At 52.6% G+C, this 19,767-nt stretch overlaps 1 protein-coding gene across 1 annotated transcript in view; it reads right to left on the reverse strand.

Moving 5' to 3' along the window:
• Positions 1–2,465: 2,465 nt before the first annotated feature.
• Il21r (interleukin 21 receptor) overlaps positions 2,466–19,767 on the reverse strand; it is a 35,500-nt gene continuing 18,198 nt past the window's right edge. Inside the window, exons 2-9 of the mRNA XM_005064448.4 lie at positions 16,741–16,803; positions 13,241–13,343; positions 11,165–11,364; positions 10,108–10,262; positions 9,214–9,391; positions 8,431–8,530; positions 7,483–7,567; positions 2,466–5,502 (exon numbers count right to left, since the gene is read on the reverse strand). Of these exons, the coding sequence (XP_005064505.2) occupies positions 4,759–5,502; positions 7,483–7,567; positions 8,431–8,530; positions 9,214–9,391; positions 10,108–10,262; positions 11,165–11,364; positions 13,241–13,343; positions 16,741–16,789 (1,614 nt within the window). The 5' untranslated portion in view covers positions 16,790–16,803 and the 3' untranslated portion in view covers positions 2,466–4,758. The remainder of the gene's footprint in view (positions 5,503–7,482; positions 7,568–8,430; positions 8,531–9,213; positions 9,392–10,107; positions 10,263–11,164; positions 11,365–13,240; positions 13,344–16,740; positions 16,804–19,767) is intronic.

Below are 19,767 nucleotides of genomic sequence, written 5' to 3' on the forward strand. Positions count from 1 at the left end.
GGGGTGGAGGGATTGAGTGTCACCACCATGCTCACTGAAGAGCATGAGGCAAAGGTTCCTAGGGTTATCAAGCTGGAAAAGAAAAACTTCCAAATTAGTGGGGGCAGGACTTCAACTTGTCGCTTGGTTGGGGCTGCAGGGGTGAGTAGTTCTGTCCTCTACAAGCTTCCTAGGAACTCTGCCCCCTTTCTGTGTCTTCTGCAGATCCTGTGAGGGCAGTTTCTCCCCTCTGTCATTCCTCCATTCACTTTTCACATAGCTGAACATCTGTTCAGAGCCCTGCCCCATCCAGGCTCTGACACACAGCAACTTCAATCCTTGCTCCACTGATAGGGACAGACACGTAGCAAAACCCAAGATGGGTCTTGTTAGCACTGTTTGTTAGGGAACAAAGCCAGGCAGGGGTGTGCTGCAGCTGGCAATAAGGGCCCACACCACAGTCGTCATGCCGAAGTGACCCTGTCCTTTATACCTTTGAGCATATGGATGACTACACAGAGCATGTCCCTTCTCCAGTTTGTCATCAGGAGTCTATGCTTCTTGTTCCACCTGCAAGAAAAGCTGCAGCCACAAGGAGGCGAGACTTATCACCGGCTGTCCCTTCATTCCCCTGGGAGTCATCCACCTGCTTCCTGCGGTGTATCTGGGGCTGGGTCGGCCATGGTGGGCTGTGCTGCCTGGTCAGTGGCAGCCACGTCTAGGCAGCTGCAGCCCCAGACACAAGGACCTTTTCATCCACTGGGGAGGCCAGGAGGAGCACAGCTTGCAGAGGGCTCAGTGGACTTGGGGATCCTTCACCAGGGCTTCTGTTCCCAGGGGGAGAAGTGGGTTTTATTTCTGCTTGTCTCCTTCCTGAATGAGACCCTGGAGACCCCAGACCATGTCACAGTGGGAATGCACTGGGGATGTTGGGGTGAGGTTGCTGGGGTCCTGGCAGAGGTGATGCAGCTTTTGAGAGCCATCTGGGGGGGCAGTGGAGGAATGCCACCTACTGTCAGAGGCCAACTCAGTGTGAGGCCATAAACCAACCTTCAGCAACTCTGCCATGGCCCCTGGTCCTTTTCATGCCCCTTAGGGCTTGGATGCCACGCAAGCACTGTGCCTGTGAACTACTCCCCAGCCCCTCCTCTCCTCTCTCTGAGCTCCTTAGGATGGGAGTTGTCTTTTCATTGTGAGCACTTCCTGCCACAAGCAACAGGAACCCACCTTGAACCAGCTTACACAAATTGGAGATGTGTCAACTGGTCCACTGGGTCAGGACAAGGTGGGGTGTACTGCATAACAGCCACACCTCTACAGCAGCAAATGACAGAGTTGATTTCAGGCTCACAGGTAGGGAAACTCAATCCTCAGGCAGAGAGAACCACAGGTGGCCAGCTCAGTCACCACCAATGCCCATGGCACGGGAAGAGGACTAGGAGGCACTCTGACTCCCAGACTGGGACTCCATCTGAAAGGACCACTTCCTGTTTCTGCTTGCCCCTTCTCTGACCCCATGGGGCTGGGAAGTTCACATGCGGAGAAGGCCAAAAGCTGGAAACAGTGAAGCTCACAGTGACTACTACACTCATGCCTCCATCAGGCATGGCGATCCAGGAGATCCCAGGTCTCAGCACCCCAGGTCAGCTGTTCTCTCTGCCTGCTCCCTGCCCCCACTCCGGCAGCTCCAGGCCTGGCTCCTCCTAGTAACTGGATCCCCAGAGAAAAGAATGAAACAGTAGGCCTGGGGGTTCAGAAGCTGCGACAGGGGGATCAAGATTTCAAAACTAGCCCAGGCAACTTAGACCCTGACTCAAAACAGGAAAAGTACAAAGGAGACTATGGATGCTAGCCCAGTCACAGAAGACCCACCTAGGATCTGTGAGGTCCTGGGTTCTAGCCCCAGCACTGCTACAGAGCAAAGCATGAAGCTGCTTGAGTCACATGTCTGCCTTGACTACACAGTGCCACTGGTTGAGAGGAGGAGTCTAGAGCTGTCCCCAGAGCTGCCAAGTGGCAGACACCCATGGGTCTTGGCTGAGAGGTTTGCCTCTTTGATTTCTTTGGTGACAGATCTCACAGGCAGGTCTAGCTCATCCTGCCCAAGGGGCAGCCCATCCCCTCAAAGCCAAGATGGGCAAAGCCTGGACATCAACAGCCATGTACTCTTGCGGAGTGTCACGTGAAGCCCCCATCCTTTCAGAGCACCTTACTAGCAACTCTAACTGGTCTTAGGTGATGGGGACCCACTGCCCTCAATCGCTTGGTTTCTTGGTCATCCCTGCTGGACTAGAGATGCACTTCCTACTCATTTCCCAGTGTCTGACAAACACTGTCTCCTTCCTAAAGCCTTACCCTCATGCAGTGCCCCGGGGGCCCATCAGCGGCTGGCCAGCTCCTCCCAGTCATACGACATCCCTCACCAACCACGTCTAGAGTCATGTAGTTCACAGCCTGAGATCCTGGAAACAAGATGGGCTACAATCCAGGCTTTACTGCTTTATTAAGCACCTGTTGCGTGCAGGGCTGGGGTAGAAAGTGGGGGCAGACAGCTTCATAGACTGCATCTGGTCCACCCACTCTTGTGCAGTGTGTGTCTGTCTCTCCGTCCAGCTGTCCTTCCTCAAACCCTTCACCATCTTCCTGTACACCCACTACTAAATCATAGTAGTCAAGCTCTTGCCTCCAGCTTTGCGTCCATGTTTGTTCCTTTAAAAATGGAGGGCCAGCACTCAGGCCTGAATGTTCTTCCTGCCCACACCCCAGTCAGGAACTCTCCCGGCTGGGGGGCTGAACTGGCTCCCTGGAGAGCTGCCAAGAACACCTGCAGTCTGTGGTTCCCAGAGGATGTGAAAACCACAGCACACTTTGGTCTAAGTGTCTGGGGGGTGCAGCAGGGTGGGGTTGTATGCACGTGCAGGAAAGGAGCTGTGGTTTCTGCTGGTCTGAGAGCCTCACACACCCTGGTCCTAGGTGCAGTCTCACTGTTGAAACTACCAGTGTTCCAGAACTTTCCATCCGTCTCACTGTTGAAACTACCAGTGTTCCAGAACTTTCCATCCCTGAGTCGGATGCTGAGGACATCATGACTCCACCACCGACCCTGTTTTACACATGAGACTGAGGAACTTTTGGCTGATTTCTGCTGATTGCTTTCTGGTCCAGCTCTGCAGACTGGACAGATAGACAGCCTCTCCCCAGCCATTGAGGGGAGATGCTGCATCCTGGAGTCCCAGCCAGGATGGAGGTTTCCCACAGTGTCCAGAGCAGGTCAGGCTCTCCGCTGCCTCAACCTTGTCTGGTTTCACAAATGCCACTGCACATCTCAGGTGGGCACCCCTGCAGGAAGAACAGACCATTCAAGAAGAAAAGGACAAAGGATAAGGGAGGGAAGGAGGAGGGAGAAAAAGAGGTGGAGGGAGGAGAAAGAAAAAGACAAGAGCTAAGCAATCTTAGCACTGTCTAGCTCCTATAGTGTCCTGGTGTCCAGGAAGGAGTGTTCCAATACCACCCCATACTTCTTAACTTCCCTCACACAGCACGCTCACAGGAGTCACCGGGTGCAAGGGGATCTTCCCTAAGTCCCCAGGACAAACATGGCAGGGGAAGAGCAGGTACTTGCTACAGAATGCCCAGAAGCTTCCTTCCTTCCTTTCTTTTCCTTTCTTTCCTTCTTTCTTTTTTAAATATGTATTAGTGTTTTACCATGGGTTTTGGGTTCCCTAGAACTGTGAGCTGCCATGTAGGTGCTGGGAATTGAACCTGGGTCCTCTGAAAGAGCAGCCAGTGACCACTGAGCCATCTGTCCAAACCCTAGAAGATACCTCTTGATGGCTCCTTTGTGTCCACTCTGTGGGTCTCACACAGAGGGTTCTGTGGGTAATGTGCTCTGTACCCTCTCCCCATGCCTGATACTTAATAAATATTCCCTGAGTACTTAGAGCAATTTTTTAATAAGCCAGGGAAAAACAGAAACCAACAAAAAACCCCAAACAAACAAAACAAAAAATCCTTGGTTGGTGGTACTGTTTCTGAGAGACTAGGCTGTGTATATCTCAGTCCAAAAACCCACTCAGTGCCCTTGGCAGATTCTCCATGGATACCCAGGCTATAGGTGTAGGCTGACTTTTTTCATCCTCCTGCCTCAGGGCATGCACCTGGTCCTAAAGGCCACAAAAGTCAAGAAAGTGAAAGGGGACACAAGCTGCATGGGGCAGTTGTACCGTTCTGTTCTAATGGCCAAGAAAGCAAAGTCAGCAGGGCTCAGGAGTGACTTCTTCAGGTTGCATGGCCTAGAGGCACCAAAGCTGAGGTTCACAACTACACTCCTAGGTCCCCCCAACCTTCCCACTCCAATGGACACTACTGTATCCCCTGCCCAAGGAGAGAAGGCAGTAACGGCCTGGACTTCATAGGTTCTGGATATGGTACCTGGTAGGGCTGGCTTTGGTGATAGTGCCCCGGGGCAGCAACCTGGACCAGTCTCTTGATACTGACTCTGGACACCTCACATGTCTGCAAGGGAGGAGTCAGAGGCTCGTGTCTAAGAGACACCTGCACTCAGGCATGCGCACAGTGAGCCCAGGCAGACGCACACAGGTATGACAGTGAACACAAGGCATGCACAGGCATTTCTCACATATGGATGTGCTAACACACACTCAAGCCACACATGTACACACACACACCTACATATTCACACTGTACATGTCAGGCTCAAAGGCCCACCCAGAGACTACAGGCTTCTGGCCTCTTCTCATCACAGTTTGCTATGGAATGCTAGCTAGCCTGGGCTCCACTGTCCACAGGTGGAGGGGTCCTGACCACCCACTGGCGGAGATAGCTGCGAGGGGGGCCTTCATCACTCTCCACGGGACTCCCACAGTCTGAGCCTGCAAAGCCGCTGTCAAAAGTGTCCATGTCCAGGCCGGGGGGTGAGCCTGCTTCACTCTCAGAGCCCCCTCCTGGGGACCCAGTTCTCCAGGGTAGGCCTGCTGTCCAGTCCCTTTCCTCAGCAAGGGGCAGCCTCAACCTGCTCAGGAGGCTGCCAGGGGAACCTCCCAGCCTGAGGCCACCACCTGAGACACAGCCACATGACAGAAAAGTGGTGTTTGTGACCAAGAGCAGGTCTTCTGCATTAGGGCCAGACTCTGGGCCAGCATCCAGGTTCAGGGCTGGGTAGCCATCATCCGCCCCGCAGCTACAGGGCCAGGCACATGGGCTCTCTGCATTCCCCACAGTCACTGTGTCGATGGACACCAGACCATACGGCCGGTCACTCTCCTCGCTACTGTAGGCTGAATGCTCTGGGACAGCTGCCAAGGGGCCTGTGTACCAGTGACCAGGCTCGGACACCCCATCACACTCCAGCTGCTCTTCCAGACCCGGTGGTCCCGGGAACTTCTTTCCCTTGACTGGGTATGATGATGAACAGCTGTCATGCACTTGTAGAACTGAGGTTGCCGTGGGATTCTGTGGTGCCAGCTCCAGGCTGGAGGCCGTAAAAGGGGTAGCCACCCATTTCTATGACAAAGAAACATAGTCAGAGGCTGGGGCAGATGCTTGGGTGTGAACAGACAGAGCCAAAGACACAGACACTGGGACACAGTGATGAGACAGGGACAGCAGAGGAACACCAGCAGAGAGAGACAGGCAGGACCATGATGAATCCTTTCCAAGGGGCCCCTAATACTGTCCTTCTCTTTCAAAGCTGTGTCCCCACCTGCAGTTAGGATGGACTGCCTTCGGCCTCATATTCACTCTAGTAGCCAGAGCTCCAGCCTAGCATCAGCTGGGTGCACACCCTGTCTCCTGACACTTCAGCTCTGCTGTGTATCCACACAAGAGTGGACATTTGGCCAGGAGTAATCCCTGCTCACTGCTGTATCTTCAGTACAGGGCACACAGTAGATTTACCATAAATGTTTATGGATGGAGTAGATCAGCAGCAAGTTATGTAGAAAAGCCTTTGGGGGACACTGTACTGAGAGTCTGGCCCTGAAGCCTTGAAACCCTCTTGCCCCTTGCCTGCCAGCATCTTGTTGAGGATAGGAGAGTCTCGGTTGGGTTGGCAAAGATCACCCTGTAGAGTAAGACCTCTGTGGTGATATTTTGTTTATGATTTAACAAATAAAGCTTTCCTGAAGATCAGAGTTCAAAGCTAGCCACACCAGTTAGTCATAGAGGCCCGGCAGTGGCGGTATCCACCTTTAATCCCAATCCTCAGGAGACAGAAGTAGACAGATCTGTTAGTTCAAGGTCACCCTGAGCTACACGAAATTGATCCAGTCTAAAAGAGAAATGGAACTCACACAAAGGTGATCTCAGCACTTGGAATCCCATGCCTTTAATTCCAACACTAGAGAGGAATATAAGGCAGGAGGAGACAGGAGCCCAGTGCAGTGTGAAGTTTGGTGGAGACAGATGCAGTCTGGAGTCAGTCTTACGACAGGATCGTCCCTTTGGTCTGAGCATCGGTAGAGGTGAGAACTCTAGTGGCTGGCTGCTTTGCTTGTCTGATCTTCAGCTTTAACCCTCAATATCGGTCTCTGGGTTTTTATTACTAATACCAACTAGAATTCATGGTACAGACCCCAGTTCTGAAAAGGTCACCTCATAAAACATCTCAGAATCACAATGTCTCCCTACCCCTGACCTGGAGTCACTTCTTAGCTGTGTGGCCTTGAGCTAGACCCTTGCCCTCTGTGTGTCTCGTTTCCCTCATCTGTAGAATGAACCCCCCCACGACAGTGTCCTGAGGATTGAGTGAGGTAATGTTTGTTTCCTGACAGTGCATGTCATGCAAAACTAACAGCAACACACACACACACAGTGCAGCAGTGCTGAGTTTCAGGGCTAAGGAAAGGGTGTGGGCATGCCTTTGCCCTGCTCTGAAAGGCCCACTGGCCGCTCTAAGCCTGGTCCTCCTCTTGGAGAGCCAGGACTGTTGGGAACCCACTGTAGAAGCTACTGGAAAAGTGCAGCCACAGGCCAGGTGCTCAGCAGGTGTCCCTGGGTGCCCTGCTGTCTGACCTCCGTGGTCTGCTGCAGGTGGCTGTTCCTATCCTGCTACCACATCCTCTCTTCGGTGCCTCCTGCCCTGCTGGGTTTGCTCAGCAGTGCTGGGCAGACACTCAAATGACAGTAGTGGCAGCTGTACTTGGCAGGGAGGCAGATGTGTTGGAGGGTAGGGCAGGCCTTTCCCAGGTAGGATTTGCTCCCTACCACAGATCAAGGCCACCACAGGAAACCCCAGGCACTCAGTTCCTGCAGGGGCCACCCAGTTTGCCCACTTCCACAGTAACTCTAAACTGGAAATACATCACAATGTCTATGTCTAAGAACAATTCTGCCGCTTGCAGAATAGGGAAACTGAGGACTGGTTCCAGGTCAGGTTGGGCCTGAATACTCTGGGCTCACAGATTGGTCTTGGGGTTAGGGTGAGAGTTGGTAGGGCTCCCCCAAAGGGCAAGCTCTCCAAAAGATACATCCAAGGTGACTCACCTTGAAGTTGCCTCTGTGTTCCCAGTATAGGGGCTGGAAGAAATTCTCAGGGCTGGGAACCGGTGCCCAGACCTTCTTCCATAACCTGCAAAGAAAGGGTGAGTAAAGCCTTGTGGCGGCAAGTAGGACGTCTGGCATCACTCCTGCAGAAGCAACAGCTTCTACTGCCAGACACCGTCCTGCCCACCCACCAGTAAAACGGAAGCAGCAGTCACCCTCACCCCCAAGCTTCTTGCATATTCTCAAGTTCCTGCCTTTGCCATCTAGTGCAGGCTAGGCATTGACTTCCTCATCTACCATGGTGGGGGCTGGGAGAGGCCCATGCTGCCACCATCAGTTGTAACTGGCACCCTGGTCTCTCCCTTCCGGGTTCTCTGTCTCCGTCTGAGTGTCACACCGGAGGGGATTACAATGAGTGTGTGCAGAGCCCCACTGTCGCTTATCAAGGGACTCTGCACACAGCCTTCCGCAGCACCTGCACCAGGTGGTGCGTTCTGTTTTCAATCATCTGCCTGCTTTCTCTCCATAGCATGCAGAGCAGGAGCCCTGTGAGTCAAGCAGATCGCAGATTACCCTTAAGCTAAGTCTAAGGGATGGAGAGGGGCGAGTGATCACCCCTTGGGCCTCAAAGCTCACTCTCTGGATAAGGTCACAGTCAAGGTCCCTTCAAAGAACATGAAGTTTCTACCCCACTGTTGTCACTTCATAGTCGTGCGACTTTGGGCAAGTTGTTTGACTACTCTGTGCTTCAGTTTTCCCCGTACGAAGAGTGGGGGTTTCTGCATTGTGCCAAGGTCACACGGCAGCCACGGAGCTGGAGCAGGAGTGTCACTGTCCATTAGTGTCACTAGTCTCACCAAGCCCCCTGCCCAGACAGAATAGACCTTGGTTGCAGGGGCTGTGGCCCAGGCTGACCCCTCCCCTGTCTCCCTGAGCCCCTGGCCTCACCTCCAAGGAAGGTTGTTCTTCAGACCCATGACAACCAGGACAGGGACCAAGACAGTCAGGAGGGGCAGCAACAGGCGGAGGTCCAAGCCGGCCTTGGGCTCTGCACAGAGAGCAAACCGTGGGTCCAACAGAAAAGTCTAGAACTGTGATGGTGGAGTGGGATGGAGGGCTGGGAGGAAGCTGAGCTCTGATCCCTTGGGGGGTTTGTGGAGTGACCCCTCCCCCAACGGCTCCTGCATCAGAGGTAAGGTCCCAGCCTGGATGTTACTGGACGGCGGTAGGACCTTAGGGGAGGAGGTTAGGTCATCATGGACACACTAAGGGAATATTGGGACCCCAGCCCTTCCTCTGTGTTTGCTTCCTGATTACCATGTGGTAAACAATGTCATACACTCTCCCGAATGCAACAGGGCCTTGTAATCATGACCGAAACCATACGCTAAAATAACCCTTCTTTCTATTCTATCAAGTTGATTATTATATCAGGTATTTTATTCTCATCCCAGGCAAGTGGTGTCATCTCTCTAAGCCTTAGTTTTCTCTTCTGTAAAATGGGGCAAATCTCTAAGCCTTAGTTTTCTCTTCTGTAAAATGGGGCAATGACTCTCCCTTCAGGGCCAGGAGTCAAATGTACCATCAGAAGCAGCAGTTCTCCTCACGATAATGAATGACCGCATCTGGGGATGAACAACTGAGCACACATCTCCCAGCCACGCTGGGAACCTCGGGGCTTGTAGAGCTATAGTAGGACCAGATTTAGTTTCCCACCACTGTCACACTTACCCTCAGCCTGGGTCTCAAAGATGACAGGGCTACTCCACTCGCTCCAGGTCCCCCTGAATGAAGTGCCTGGCTGGGGTGCTGCCCGCACCTGCAGCTGGTAGACAGAGCTTTTGTGGAACTCTTCAGGGAGAAGGGAGACGTTCCTTGAGTCTGCTGAAATCAGCTTAGTCACCAGCCTCTGCCAGAATAGAAGGAACATGGTGCTCTGTAGTCACCCAGGCCGTCAATGAGATGCACAGTCCTCCCACTGGAGGAACACCAGGCAGGCACCGAAGGAACCATGCATCCCTAACTAAGGCTGCCTGGAAAAAGGGCTCCCTCTCTGTGGCAGGGGACACACTCCCAACTCACAGTTTCCTGAGAGTAACTATGGGCACCCCTGCACATCACTAACCAGAAGCTTCACAGACCCCCCTGGGCTCCATGTCTCCAATGACAGAGGACATCCTCAACAGTGTACCTTCTTGGAAGTCCCTAATTAAACCATCTTGTCAGTGGACAGCTACAGAAGTCTCCCTGGGAACATTCTAGATGATGCCCTTTATGTAAATCTCCAGCCAGGACCATTATAATATATAATTCTAGAAGCCCAAAGCTCTAAAAGTGGGCCATTCTGGAACTTTCCTCTTAAGTAGCCTTAACATTTGAAGCAAGTGGAATGTTCCCAAACTTGCCCCACTGTAACTGAGGTGGACCTTAGTGGAGAAGTCAAGGTAGAGACATAGTGAGGGGTGCCCTGGCCCAGGGAGGAGGTAGGAGGGAGTTACATACTATTCCTACTATGCTGGGATGGAGAGAGTTACATACTAGAGGTTGTGTAAAGTCCTATTCCCACTATGCTGGGACCTGCCTGCACACCCTTGCCCCTCCCACCCCAAAATCCTGCCACCTCACCACAGCATAGGGGTCTCTGAGGTTCCGAAACTGCAGCTCGTACTGTAGCTTGCCCCTCAGCATGTAGAAGGCGGGGTCTTCATAATCAGAGTGCCAGGAGATAACATAGCGTCCAGAGAAGGTCACGGTCACATTGAAAGGGGGAGCTGGCTTGACTTGGAGGAAGACCCAGAAAGACGACAAGGGGTAAGAATCTGCAGGAAGCAGAGTCCCCCCTGACATTCCCCAAAGGCCCTGGGAGGCTTTGAACGAAGCCCTCCCTGGCCACAGCCCCTGTTCCCTTGGACTAAATCTGGGTGAAACCTGAAATAATGAAGCAGGCCTGGGGACTGTGGGGAAAGAGAGAGAGAGAGCACTCTCAACGTTAAAGTCTGGAGCCAGGACTCAGGCCCAGCCCAGACCAGCTGGGGGCAGGAATACACACAAGACTTTTTTAGGAGAAAAGCAAAAGAAAAGCAAAATCTGGAACTCCAGGCAGCTGAAGGAAGTTTCTTAAGATTTAATGTTAGTGCCCAAAGTAAAACATGCCTAAGCAAGGTGCCCTCACTCAGCTGTCTTCAATTTCTTTCTTAAAGAAAGGGTCCCATGCCACGTAGAGACGCATAAATAGAAGCAGACACACACTCTGCCGTGTACCAAAGCTGCTGCCCCAGATCCCTCCTTAGCCCAGCGTAGGCTCTGGGGACAGCTGCAGCCAGGTCCACCCTAGGGCCCTCCTAAACTTAGGCCCCTCCCATCCAGCTGGGAAGTTCCATGTTAGCTGAATGGTGCTCATTACCAGAAGCACAACCCTAGGAGGTCATGTTTAATGGGTCTTCACGAGGTAATCGTTGTCCAGGGTCAGGCAGACAGGGAGGGCTAAGCTGGGTCCCACCATACGTCTTTCCAAGTCTCTGAGGCTCCTCTTGGACATTTAGACCAAACTCCCCCTCAAACTATCACACCTTAGCTAAAAAGGACACTCAAAGGACAGTAGATTTTGATGGCATGAGAAGAGCTTGCTTTGAGGTCACAGAAAGGCCCTGGGTCCTCGTCAGCTTGGGTTCGTGGTACTCACTGCTCTCAGCCAGGACAAAGCTGCCACACTCCTGGGAGTTGTTGCCAGAGTGGTCCATCGTGTTGACAACGAAAACATCATCGGCCATGAATCCAGACAAGGGCATGTGGCACGTGTACCACACATGTGTGGCGTTGTGGCTCGACCTGTGCAGGCTGCAAGAGGTTTCCTTGTCCTGCAGCTCCTCGTATTCATCTTGCCTTCAGGGACAGAGTGACTGGTCACCGGGGACAGCGGAGTTCAGTGCCCAGGGCAGGGCAGGAACTCAAAGCATGAGAGAGGGCTGGAGGTAGGACTGGGAATCATGGTCCAACCGACCCTTTCCCAGGGACAGTCCCCTCCCTGTGGCTTCCAGAAGGATCTGAGTCCAGACACTGTCTGCACACCTCAGAGGACAAGTCACTCAGTACCTTGGCCAGGGCAGAGCTCTCAGCTTTGGAAACTGGGGCCTAACCCTGTCTCTATCTATTACAATGAGTAGTCTGCTGTCCTCTAAGAAGCCTAGGCAAGTTCCTCCCTCCTTTCCACCACCACTGAGCACCCTCAGGTCGGTACTTAGAGGCGTGTAAGCTTCATTCTCTGTTCTACAGAACTTCCAGGGACACTGGTCAGGTGGAGTAGTGGTAAATGCCTTGTCTCTTTAACTCCCACTGTGCAGAAGGGATGGGTTTTAGAGTATATATAGAAATCCTCGGAAGTTTACTTTCTTCCTTCCGCGTGTGTTCAATGTCTGAACACAACCCCTCTCCAGGACTAATGTGGATATGCAGACTTATTTAGTTCTTTGCTGAGCTTTCTGTAATACAAACCTTGACAAACAACATTGTTCATGCAAGCCTCCAGGCCTGGACCACTATAATGCTGTCTGAAGGTATTACTCCCTCACCCACTATCTCTGAACTCCATCCCTCTCTCGCAGCTGCCAGAAGGGCCTGCAAAGCGCCCCAAAACCTGCTGCCCTTCCCCGTGCAGCACAGCTGGCCCTTACACAGCCACTGACCTCATAGTTTATCATTTTCCCTCACTCTGGCTCCCTTACTCAGGTCACAGCCGCTGAACTACACTCACAGCTCTTGCTCCCAAGGCCTTCGCACATGCTGCATCAGCTGCCGTGGATGCTCTGACCAGCTCAGCTGAACATCCCTGGCTCCCCACTCTGCAGTCTTGAGTCTTGTTTGGGTCCTCAACCCCTACAACATGTCTGGATGAACACAGGAAGGGCAAGTGATCTCTATCCTAAGAAGCATGCCGACTATGTGACTTTGGACCAATGGCCAAACCTCTCTGAACTTCAGCTTCCTCATCTGGAACAAGGTAGCAACAATTTCTAGGTCATTCATGGTGAGGACACAGCACCTCCTCAGTGCTTAGATGATCACTAGGGACTAGCCATCCCACGGCTGCTAACCCAGGCAGGCCTATAAGGGCAAGAGAGTACGACCCTTGGGGTAACCCTCAGGGTGGGTGTGGTCAGCCTTTGACCTCCTATCTGTGTGTTGCAGGTGAGTCCTGTGAGCTTGGTCATCTGTAAGGTGGGGACCTGGCTCTCGGCTCACAGTCTCTGTGAGTGACATTGTTGGTGGAAGGAGCAGGCCCTTGTTTGTAACTAAGCTTCCTGGTGAGCATGCCACAGGTCAGCTCAGCCCAGGGCTCTGTCTCATCCCGCCACCCTCTCTGAGAAGTTCCTCGGCCTGGGAGACTTGGCTACTTGATGAGGGATGTCCTTCTATATGCTGTGAATATGTTTCTCTTATTGGTTGATGAATAAAGCTGTTGTGTTCAATGGGCAGTCAGGATGTAGCCAGACAGGAAGTATAGGAGGAGCTACCAGACTAGGAAAATTCTGGGAAGAGGAACAGAGAGTGAATGGGGTGCCTGGACATTCTCTGGTAAGCCAAGACCACGTGAAGATACATAGATTAATAGAAATGGGCTGATAATTAATTAAGAGAGCCTGCCAATAAGAAGCCTGAGCCATAGGCCAGTTTACAATTATTATAAGCATTAGTGTGTTTATTTGGAACTAAAGGGCAGCAAGACCAGGAAGGACAGAAACTTCCATCAATAGCTACTCACCAGGTGAGGGTGAGTGTGTTGGGGTGGAGGTCCCACGTCTCCAGGACACAGGTGATGGTCCAGAGGTAGTCAGTGTAGCAGGTGAGGTCCAGGCAGCCCAGAGCTGGAGGGATAGCAGAGAGACCTTTTTGGGTGAGAGATAGTAAGAAGGCCTGGGCAAGCTGTCTGAGTCTGAGGACAAGTTAGGGCAGAGTCACAGGCTGGGGTGAGAGCCTGGAACACAGGGACTCTTGTCATTTGGAATTCCATGTGTGAGTTCCAACATTTCAAGACTGGTCATAGTAGATGAGGTTCTTCTAATAACCCCATATTTGGTCCCCAGGCCACTGTCCCTTCGGAGGGTAAGACACTCTGAACTCCCCATAGGCTGATGGACAGATCCCCAAGGTCGGAGAGAGTGGCACGGGCCATTGTCTGAGCCCACCGTCTCAACAAGGGGAGGGGCTTAGGGAGGATGGTGAAAGAGTGGGGAAGACTTTTGTGATTTATAGGAGAGCTGGCCAATGACAGCACGACTGCCAAGACGTGACCAAAGCAAATGTCGCAGCGGGAGCTGGCTGGAGGAGTCACCCCTACCCTCACCGTCTCCACCACCACCACAGCCATTTGTTTCACTTTCCAAACAGCAGCTGCAACAGGCACATCTGGCTTCCCAGCATTTGGGGAACGGAGGCAGGTGGGTTGCTAATTCAAGTCCAGCTCGGGCTACACAGCCAGACCATCTCAAAAGAGAAGAAACAGTATCTAACTAATTACTAAACCAAACTAATAGAGAATTCTAGATATTACCCCCTCTGTCAGGTATGTAGCTATGGAAGATATCTAGGGGAACAAAGAGAACTCTAAAAAAAAAAAGGAAGGTAAGTGGGGACAAGGCAGAGGGACTACTCTCAGCATCCAGTATTCAGTCACTGTCCAAGTTTTGGTTCAATGTTTGGCCAAATGAGCAGAGCCATTTTGGATTTTGCTTTGTAAAACTGCGTGCCAGCACCCATATCTTCTCCCCACACACCGGAAATGTGCTTTTAATAAGTGGCTTCTTCCCTCTGCTTCCCGACACATGAAGACCCTGAAACAGTAGACTTCATGTCTGGGTTCTAAGCCAGATTCCAAGGCTAGACCTGGGCTGTAAAGGACAGCACCAAGGCTCCAAGGGCAGATGGCTTTCCTGGGCTGCTGAACTCTGTACCCTGGGGGCAGCATCTTCCCAACCATATGCCTGGCAGGCTCTCCTGGTGAGTCCCAGCATTCTCTCCCAGGCTGACCCCAGAATCTTTCTCACGGGTCTTAGGTAGCTTCTACGAAAATGTGTGGAGACTGGGCCAATGGGATGGCTCAGTGGGTAAAGGTGCTTACTGCCACATCTAACAAATTGATTTCCATCCCTGGAACTCACGTGGGGAAAGGTGAGAACTGACTACTGCAAGCTGTCCCCTTTGGCAACATGCACAGCACATACACATAGAAAGGGAGGGAGAGAGGGAGGGAGGGAAGGAGGGGGGAGGGAATGGAAGGGAGGGAGGGAGGAAGGGAGGGAAGGGGAGGGACGGAAGGGGGGAGGGAAGGGGGAGGAGGGAGGGAGGGAGGGAACAGTGTATAGTACCAGGATTTAGTGCACACTGCACAAGGATCTACTACCACTGTGCTGTAGCCCTAACTTGGGATGGGGCAAGTCACTGGGGAAGGAAAAGCGGAGCGCACAGACTGCTGAGAGGTGGCTGCTTAGGCCAGAGTGAGTGAACAAGCCAGGCAGCACCCCACAACTGGATGGCACCCAGGCAGCACCCCACAACTGGATGGCACTGGATGGTAGAGGTTACTGCAGTGTGCAGGATGCAGCCGCTCCCCCACTGGGTGACCATGGCCTCAGGGTTAAAACTGCCTCCATGCTATCCCTAAGCTGTCTATTCAGGTCCCCAGCCTCCACACCCACATTCAGGCGAGGTCAAGACCCTATCGCTTATGCTGCCACATAGAGCACCCACTTGACACAGCGGCAAGGACAACATACTGAAACCTTGTCTCAAAACCCCAAAGATGAATGAATGAATGAATGAATGAATGAATGAACAGCAGCACAGCGGGTGTCTGAGGCCCTGCTAAAATTAGGATGGATGCGTCCCATCAGACGCTCTGGCCACAGAGCATGTGAGGAGGTGGGGCCTCCAAGGATGCCAGAGTCTCCAAGCTCCTACAGGGGTCTAGTGGTGTTTCGGTGGCTAGAGGTGCCAGACTCCTTTGTGCTCCCATTCTGCCTCCCACCACAAAAACAAGAGGCCCAGCACCACACTGGAAGTAGATGCCGAGCTTCACCAGCTATAGAGTACACTGCACCATGGCCCTGAGTGCCCGGCCCTGAGACTACAAGAGGCACACATATGGACATGTATGTGGGTTTGTGAACATGCATGTGCACATGCAAATTGAAGACAGGTTTTCCTTAGTCTTTCTTGACCTTATCTTTCTGTTTCTGTTTTGTGTTTTGTTTTGAGATATGCTCTCCCACCCAGCCTGGAGCTCACCCATTTGGCCAAAGAACAGCCTAGCCAGCATACCCCTGGGATCTGCCTCCTCCTCCCCAATACTGAGATAATAGATACGCTCGGGTGCACCCAGCCCCTTCTGTGGGTCCTGATACTGGAATGACAGGCACTTCGCAGAAGCCATCGCCCTGCCCCTGTGTCTGTTCCTCACAGTTTGTCTTAGTGCCATGGCACTGAGGCAGACCCAAGAGTCAAGCAGCCACTCCCAGAGTGGCCACAGGGTTTGCATCCTCTGTCTCCTTCACTGATGGCAACCTAACCGGACTCCACAGGAAGAACGGGAGGTGACACTCTAACCTTAGTGTGTGACAGGGGTCTGTTACCCAAGCCCCACTCTTACCCCCTGCCCCCAGTGCAGGCACTACAGGGGGTTCCAGAGCAGGCAGAGGCTGGGCGCTGCCAGCAGAAAGGGAAATCAAAAGCCGAGTCTGTTTCCTGCAGGAGCTATTTAAAGTGCTGGATATTTCGGTAAAACCCAGAGCAAGTGTTGCTGAGTCTGCAGAAGGTCAAGTTCCCCTCACCCTGGATGGCCTCTCGTTTCCTGACTCTTGATGGGGAGAAGGCCCTCAACAGGACTCTTGACCTGCAACTCCGATGCCTCCCCTTGGGACTGCTGTCAAAGTTTGGCTCCTCTATCTGCCTCTCCTTTTCCTCCAGCCTACTGAAGGTTCATGACCCAAGTGAGAGTCTTGTACAAAGGAGTGGAGGGTAGACCAAGGCCAGGACTTCCTTCCCGTGATGGCGGAGGGCCTTTCTGTTTACTGGAGCGCTTTGGTTCCCTAGGTTCTGGACAATGGAAAACGGGGCATTCAGCTTGGTGTCAGGTAGACAGAGTCTGTAGATCGTGAGTCAGTAGCCAGCAGCTATGACCAGGAGCCACGGGGCTGGCCCCTGCTCCATCTTGTGGGAGGAGATGGGCCCACCCCCCATCCCTGCTGCCATGGGACTGGAACTTACCTCCCTGGAGGATCAGCAGGAGCAAGGGAGCAGCCAGGCCCTGTGGCATGCTGTGTCCCAGACCTGCAAGACAAGTGTGTGGTGTGTGAGGTGAGCCAGCTATTGCCATGCACTGAGCAGCCTCCCCACCCAGGATCTGGCCCTGCCACATCAAAGGGCCAGCCCAAGGCTCACAAAGAAGCCCCCTGTTGGATACCAAAGATAAGGTTAGCCCACAGTGTGTGGGGGTCTTCTTATTCCAATAGGAGGCCCGGCTAGCCTACACAGGCACACCAGGAAAACAAACAAAGCTGCCCGGAGCCCCTGACTGGCTGAGATGGACAAAGGCCATTGTAGGGCCAAGGAAGTGATGATACTGTCAACACCAGGCTCCTCCTGCCCTTTGCCTGTGGAAGTGCTAACTGAGGAGGACCATGTGCCCAGGAGCACGCAGGCCTGCTCCTCCAGTATGGAGCTGGAACCAGGACCTTGAGGGAAGACAGCCCATGCACAGATTAGGTCAGCCACCTGGCTTTTCCCAGACACCATCCCTGACCCCACAATAAGACAATGCTTCACCTGGGGATCCCCTAGATCCAGTAGCACTGACTGGCCTGCATGACCATCATCAAAAAACAGTGTAGGGGACCAAGGTTCAGATTGCCATCTGTGTGCTCCAGGCTGGCCTCTTGCTGTTTCTGGGCTTCATAAAATGAAGCAATGAAGGCCTGTTCAGAGCTTTGTAACAATCCAACCAGGTGATGTGCAAAGAAAGCTGGGTGTAAGCTTTGCCACACAGCAGAGCTGACTGAGCTAGAGCAGAAGGAGAGAGAAGCCCAGACCACTGTGCCCAAGATGCTTCCAAAACGGCTCACCCTCAAAATTGCTTATTTAGTGTTTTTCTGTAAATGGCCCTAAGCATTTAACTCCAGCCCCAGTCTAAAAATTACCGCTCATGGATGTCCACTTTTTCCACAAGGGTGTATCCCTCCCCTTTCCTTCCCTACCCCCTAGAAGTTGTAACTATGTAACCAAAGCTGGTTTTGATCCTGCAAACTTCCTGCTTCAGCCTTCTGCCTTCTAACTATTGTAACTATAGTCATTGCTCTAACATCAGTATTAGAATAAAACATTATGGAAAATGTCAACTTACTGCTTGGAGTAACACTAATCTTGGGTGGCCCCTGCCCTCCCAAGTCCTGTGTTATGGTTGGGCTGCATCCCTCCAGCTTTGTGTGTCAGAACCTAACACCCAAATCACACTTGAATAGAATGGAGGAGATAAGGATTAGCTGAGGGCATGAGGCTGGGGCCCATCCTGGCATTAGTGAGTTTTAAATAGAGCACGGCTGGAATGGAACTCAGTGTTCAGCATCTGCCTACACGTAGGGGAGTCCCTGGTTTCTGGCCCCAGCATCGGAAAAGAAAGATGAGGGAGGAAGGGGCAGGAAGGGAGGGAAGGAAAGGGGAAGAGATCCAAGCTGTGCCTCCCCCTGCACAGCCCTCCACCATGCTCTGATGACACACGTTCCTCAGCTGAATAAAGATTCCTTCTCATTTCCCGGTCCCAGGTGTTTTGTCATAGCGTCAGACTGAACAAAGCCATGCTGATATTACAGTCTGCAGAGGTGACTCCTGACCACAGGGGGTGGCTCCACGTGGGCCTTATTTTACAGTGTCAAATCTGTGACGCCAGCACCAGCACAGTAGAGAACTCTGTGTCACATCTCAGCCACAGGGAAAGTAGAAAGCCTGCCTTTTGTCAAGAGCCTCTTCTCCCCTTCTTCATATGACAGCTTTGCACCAGCCACCGGCAGACAGCAGCTGCTCTGCCTGCCCAGATAGGTGGCCCTCCTCATGGCATGCTTCCTGAACTGAAGCGCCTCTGCACGGTCCACAGCAGGTACTGAGCCAGACCTGGCCAAGCCAAGCACCCACTTGCCTCAGTGTGCCCTGCCACAGTGATTGGATAGGGCAAGACGCAAGCTCAGGGAAGCCGGTGGCATCTGGCCTGGTCTCCTCTCTAGAACTCTGGCTCTGATGCTTTCCTGGGCACCTACCAGAAACCTGCAGCCACCTTGATCATCTCTTAGAGACTCACCTTGGCTCGAAGTTTCAGGGGGTTCTCTACCCCTGAACCCTCAAAGCCGAGAGCAGCCAGTGTGGTGCAGGTGCGAACATGGACCCTGCTGAGCCCCGGCAGCTGTCTGAATGGCCTGCTGTTCTCATCTGCCTTCTGCTGCTGTAATAAACACCATGGCCAGGGCGACTAGGGAATAAAGGGTTTATTTCATTTTATAGCTCTCAGGTCACACTCCATCCCTGAGAGAAGTCAGGGCAGGAACCTGGAGGCAGGAGCAGAAGCAGAGGCCTTGGGGGCTTACTGGCTTGCTCCTCATGGCTTGCTCAGCCTGCTTTATTATACAACCCAACCTGCTTAGGGATAGCATTATCCATAGTGGGCTGAGTTTCCCACATAAATCATCAATCAGTGAAATGTCCCACAGGTTGCCATCAGACCAGTCTGATGGAGGCATTCTCCACGTTGAGGTTCCCTCTTCCCAAATAACACTAGCTTGTGGCAAGTTGATAGAAACCAACCAGCACAAATACCCTCTCCAAGCACCGTTGCCCCCGAGTCTGGCTGCCTCTGCATAAGCTGAGTCCTCTCCCTGAACCACAGCCCTTCCTATCCTTAACATCCTGCCTTTGTGGCTCATTTGCTCTATCTAGCTGGGTTAGAATGTTCTAGAACCTCTGTCATTCACTCTTTACCTTTCCAAGATGCCATCTCTACTTGTTCTCTTTGCCTTGCTGACCATTGCTTTACTCCAATGAACTTGTGTCAAAAGAAAACAGTACATTATCACCACTGACAGTTAACCAGGATGGAGCCGAGAGGCAGTGGGCAGCATGCTGGGGACGTGCACTGTGGAGCTGGCACAGACTCAGTTCAAACCCAGACTGTGTGATCTCAGGCAGGTGGCTTAACTACTCCGAGCCCCAGGTCTTCATCTATGAATCCCAAAGATAAAGTTTCCATGCTCT

The sequence above is a fragment of the Mesocricetus auratus genome, unplaced genomic scaffold (assembly GCF_017639785.1).
Source record: "Mesocricetus auratus isolate SY011 unplaced genomic scaffold, BCM_Maur_2.0 Super-Scaffold_4256, whole genome shotgun sequence".
In the NCBI taxonomy this organism is placed as follows: domain Eukaryota; kingdom Metazoa; phylum Chordata; class Mammalia; order Rodentia; family Cricetidae; genus Mesocricetus; species Mesocricetus auratus.